This window comes from Sus scrofa, chromosome 5 (genome assembly GCF_000003025.6).
Source record: "Sus scrofa isolate TJ Tabasco breed Duroc chromosome 5, Sscrofa11.1, whole genome shotgun sequence".
NCBI classification, from domain to species: Eukaryota; Metazoa; Chordata; class Mammalia; order Artiodactyla; family Suidae; genus Sus; species Sus scrofa.
The window spans coordinates 12,574,826-12,580,292 of NC_010447.5; the positions used below are offsets into that span (position 1 = coordinate 12,574,826).

The window sequence follows — 5,467 nt, forward strand, 5'->3', positions numbered from 1 at the left end:
TATATACTGGGCATTTTACATAATATTAACTTGTTTAATCCTGATAACAACCTTTTGATATTAGTACTATTATCTTTATTTTACAATTGAAGAAATTGAGGCACAGATAGGTTAAGGAACTGCCCAAACATCACACAGTAAAGTGTTAAAAACAAGAGATAAACCTAGGAAGACTGCTTCAGAGCCACCCTTCCTAAGTTGCGAAGAGGTTCTTATTATTGCCAGGTATATAGGATGCTCAAAAAATATTCATTGAATGAATTTATGTTCATCACAGTCCACTTGCTTTTGTTTGTTTTTTCTTTTTAGGGCTGATTATGGAAGTTCGCAGGCTAGGAGTCAAATTGGAGCTGCAGCTGCCAGCCTACACCACAGCCACAGCAACCCCAGATCTGAACAGTATCTGCCACCTATGCTGCAACTTGCAGCAACACTGGATCCTTAATCCACTGAGCAAGGTCAGGGATCAAACCTGTATCCTCATGGATACTAGTCAGATTCTCAATTCGCTGAGCCACAAGGAGAACTCCCATTTGGTTTTTTGTAGGGGGGGTGTGTGTGTGTTTTCCATTTGTTTTTAATACTTGAATCTTCCCAGGAACCAGCAGCTTGCTAAGATCATCAACTACCCGTAGTTTATTAAAGATAAATTGGACGTCCTGGTAATGCCATTAACTATAGAGCATATCATAATACAAGACAACTCCTGTAGCCAGTTCCCAATAAATTAATGGAAGACTACTAATTAGGATATCTATTAGTTATTCTCGATTGTCTTACTTGAGAGATATCTAAGCTAAGATATCCATGTTTGCTGCCACCATGTGGTCCCTCTGCATTTGTTGTCACCCTGATCCAGTGTAGAGAGGAGCAGCAAGGTCCATCCTCAGAGAGGAAGAAAGGTTAGGAAACTCTGTAAAATGGCTGGAAAGCAAGAATGTCTCTATGGGGAGATGCTAATTACTGCTCTTTGCTGATAAGGTCTGGGAGACCACATGTCCAAACCAGGCATGGTGCTTTCAAAATGCCCCGATTTGGGCAACTATTCAATTTCCCCTTTCATTTTAGGTCCTGAGGTTTGAGAATATTCTGTCCTCCATTCTCCACTTTGGAATCCTCCCACTGGCCAATGGTAAGGGATTCTTGGGAAACAATGTGACCTTGACGCTAATGGTTGGGGACTGTCTGGGACTTTCCATCCTGAAGCTTGTACTTCTAACGTGTTGCTAGGAATCCAAGCCGGTGCCGGAATTTGCAAAGTCTGTGCCATCAACAATGCAGTTTTGAAATTAGATATTTCAGGTCCAAGCCTTGTTAGCAACTCTACCTGCAGACTTAGGAAGAACAGCTAACTCTGGTTAAGGAGACTGAAACCACTCTCCTCAGGCCATCAAGCATCTTGTTTAGGTCAACCAGAAAGGAGATTGTGCTCCCATGAGGGTGTGTCTACAGTTCTTAGGCAAAGACCACCCACCGTCTAGACAGACACAGTTCTTTTTGTTTGGTTTTGGGGGTTTGGGGCTCATGGCATGCAGAAGTTGCAGGGCCATGGAGCGAACCCCAGCCACAGCTGTAACCAAGCCACAGCAGTGACAATGCTAGATCCTTAACCCAGTGAGACACCGGGGAACTCCCAGACACAGTTTTAATGAATGACGATCCCAGGCCTTTTCCCTACACTGCAATCATTCACAAACTGTAGCATCTTGAGTTTGGCTTGGTTGAAATATGTTTTGTATTAGAGACCAAAATATTCTCAGGACCCACTCGTTATTTTCAAGTTACAGATTGGACAAATTGCCAGTATGATTCTGGCATCCAAATGCACTTAGGTGCAGGTGCACTTTTATTAAGCACAGATTCATTAACCTTTCAGGTAAATTCTAGGGACATATCAGAGAGAATGAAAACACAGAACCAGGAAGAATGGGAAGATACATTATCAAAAGCTGCTTGTTAATCTCTTAATAAAAAGTTTACAAAACCTTCCATGCCCAGGCAGGTCCAATTGTTCTACATATTGTTGTATATTTTAGCAAAATTGCAGCAAGGACTTCCTCTGCCCAACCCGCACAAAATTTCACTCGTCATTCAGATATTGAAGTTCTTGAGGTAAGAATGGTCTTAATTGCTCCCTTCCTTTTCATAGTAGAATATTCTTCTTCCTATCTTGCTTACTATTTGCTTTTTCCAGCCCAAGGAATTTTATAAACAGGATGCTTAGCTCTTAAAGCTTGCAGTTAATACTGAAAAGCACTTGAACTTGAGTTTTAAAATCAGATCAGGAGTTCCCATCATGGTGCAGCACAGACGAATCCGAGTAGGAACCATGAGGTTGCAGGTTCGATCCCTGGCCTCACTTAGTGGGTTAAGGATCCTGCGTTGCCGTGAGCTGTGATGTAGGTTGCAGACGCGGCTCAGATCCCATGTTGCTATGGCTCTGGCGTAGGACGGCAGCAACAGCTCCAATTAGACTCCTAGCCTGGGAACCTCCATATGCCGAGGGTGCAGCCCTAAAGAGACAAAAAGACAAAAAAAAGAAAAAAAGAAAAAAAAATCGATAAAAGAAAAATTTAGACCAAGTCCGATTTCCCTTCACAGCCAAATGTATTCACACCCTGCACGAGAAGATTCACCAGCGCACTTTATTTCATTTATTCCTCAAGATAACCTGTGAGGTTGGGATTATTGTCCCATTTTATAGATGAGGAAAGTAAGACTCACAGAGGTGAAGTGGCTTATGTAGCTGGAAAAGGGCAAGGCTAGGACCAGACTGGCCCAGTTGATTCTCAGTCAGGAAAATTTTACCTGAACCAAAGACCCTACTCTGGATGCAGGGATCTGTTGTGAGCTGTTTCCTGGTTGGTCATTATTAACAAAATTCAGAATATTCCCTTTTTTTTTCTTTCTCTCTCTCTCTCTTTTTATTTATTTATTTTTTTTTTTTTTTTTTTTTTTTTTTTGCTTTATAAGACCCCACCCACAGCATATGGAAGTTCCCAGGCTAGGGGTTGAATTGGAGCTGCAGCCGCTGGCCTACACCACAGCCACAGCAAGACAGGACCCGAGCCGCTTCTGTGACCTACACCACAGCTCACAGCAACACGGGATACTTAACTTAGTGAAGCCAGGGATCAAACCCAAATCCTCGTGGATACTAGTCAGATTCATTTCCGCTGCCTCACAATGGGAACTCCCAACTTCAGAATATTCTTAGTCTTCCCTCGGGTGCTTTTTGGCTTGGGGAGGTGGACATAAAATGCTGACAGAGTTCTCCAAACCTATATACTACCCTGCACTCCCTCTCCCTCCCCGTGTCCCCTTCCGTAATTGTTTAAGTCATATAACATGACAAGAATGCAAAATGGTCTGTTCTATGTCTAAAGCACTCACAAGGGGGATGGGGTCGGGGAGGCTGTGGCACAGGAGAACCTGGTGAAGAAACCACGCTGCCCTCACCCCTCAGGCAAACCCAGATGTCCTGCAGGGGCCCCAAGTTTGACATTATCTTCATTGTTGCCTCCCTTTCAGGGTTTCCTTCTGATTTCCACCGACCTGAAGTATGAAACGTCCTTAAAGCAGCAGCCAAGTTTCCATGGTTGGGAAAGTCTGAACCTAATAAGTGGACAGTGGAGGGGAAAGCCAGCCCCTTGACTGCCTGTTTGGAGTCCATTCTGGGAAGTAAATGGCCCTTAATCCCACAGCTCCTGTAACCCCAGAGCAGGAAGACAGTACACACTGGAATTGTAAAGTTCTTGCGAATTGCTGGAAGTTTTCTTTTTCAAGCCAGGGACATAGAGGGAGGCAAACTGGGTAAAAGAGTTAAATCAGGATGTGTGTGTGTTCCCATGTGAGTGTGGTGTGTGGGGGGGGGTGAATGTGTGTTCATGTTTGCGTGCATGTTGTGTGTTCCTCTTTCTATAAGATTCTGAGGCCAAGAGTGAAGCATGTACTTGTAAGGAGGCTCGTGAGAAACTCTCAAATACAGATTTGCATCTTTTGTTATCAGAGGAGGTCCCTCCAACCCCTTCAGCTCTCTAAGGCTCCCCCTTCCCTACATGTTGGATTTTATGTTTTATATTTACTGTTACTGTCCCCTGTATTTAATTAAAATCGTTTTCTAACAATGTCAACTTCGTCTTTTTATTTGCAAAACTTTCTGCCTGGGATTTTTTTTATAAAATAAGATAGGGAAGGAGGAAGATAATTTAGTGTCCTAAACGTTGACATAAGCTGAGTTTGTATAGATTTCAGGGCTTAATTTAAAAACATAGTACGGTGTCTCTTAAATGCTTCCCGTGAGAATCAGAGTGATCACAGGAAACTCTGGAAGTTCTGTCACTTCTTTAAGTTTTAGGTTGTTTTCCATCCCAAACTAAGTGAAATGGCAGTGCAGAGGACTAAATCTAGATAAGTCAGGTTTGATTAATGTTATTAGAGCACCCAATCAATGGGGCGAAATTGGGGCAGAAGAGGTAGAAAGGGGAACCAGTATGGGTAACCTAAGAAATGAATAGAAACCACAAACTTTGCTTTTGTGATGCTGACAATCCCGTGGGTTAATGGAAGAGAGCTGTTTCCTGGAGGGTTTACCAAGCCCTATGCCCATTACTTCCAGGGTGTCATTTCATTTAATCCCACATCCACTCTGTGAAGACCTATGATCTCATTTAACAGATAAGAAAACAAAAGTTAAAAGAGAGGAATCACACAAAGCCAGTAAACAGCAGAGGTAAAAAATTCAATCCAAGCCTTTCTGATTCCAAAGTCGCTGTTCTTTAATATGAGGTAGGATTAGAAATTGAAAGCACTTAAATCTCAGTGATTACTGGGAAGACGAGACACTGCGTATAAAAGCACGATCCCAGAGCAATTAGTCATCAAGGAAGGCTAAACTGGGAAGTCTACAGGGACTGCCATTTACCCCTCTTTGTTGGCACATCTGGCCCTAATAGATGCCCCCGTCCGTGTGGTTGGAATAAATGATAACTGTCACGTTTCATTCTTCGGAGTGCGCTTTTCTGACAGAAACGTTATTCGATGTGCTCGCAAATTCATTCTGAAACGTTACAAATATTCCATCGTGACGTTTACTTAAACATGTTTCTCTATCTCAGCTGCAGCATCTCTTTTCCCCTCACGGCTAGGGTATAAATGCCAAGCAGATGGATTCATTAAACAGTTGGACCTGATCCAGATTCAGTGTGTTTTCCAGGGCTGCAAAGCACTTCCAAAACGAAGGATAACTAGATCATACTAAAAACGACTGGATTTTGCTTAGCTTTCGATTAGAAGAGAATGACAAGTCAACATCCAAAAAGGTAAACGCTAGAGGACAGTCTAACGAAACGACCCAAAATAAAAAAAGAAAGAAAAGCGATTAGGCGACGAGATTTGAGCCTCGGCAGCTGCCGTCGCCCATCCTGCGGCGGAGCCGCCGCGCCTGCGCGTTGAGTACCGGAAGGCG

General features: G+C 43.1%; 1 protein-coding gene across 1 annotated transcript in view; it reads left to right on the forward strand.

Moving 5' to 3' along the window:
• BPIFC (BPI fold containing family C) overlaps positions 1–4,133 on the forward strand; it is a 52,031-nt gene extending 47,898 nt beyond the window's left edge. Inside the window, 4 exon segments of the mRNA XM_005655521.3 lie at positions 1,069–1,132; positions 2,037–2,087; positions 2,090–2,112; positions 3,532–4,133. Coding sequence (XP_005655578.2) covers positions 1,069–1,132; positions 2,037–2,087; positions 2,090–2,112; positions 3,532–3,654 — 261 coding nt within the window. The 3' untranslated portion in view covers positions 3,655–4,133.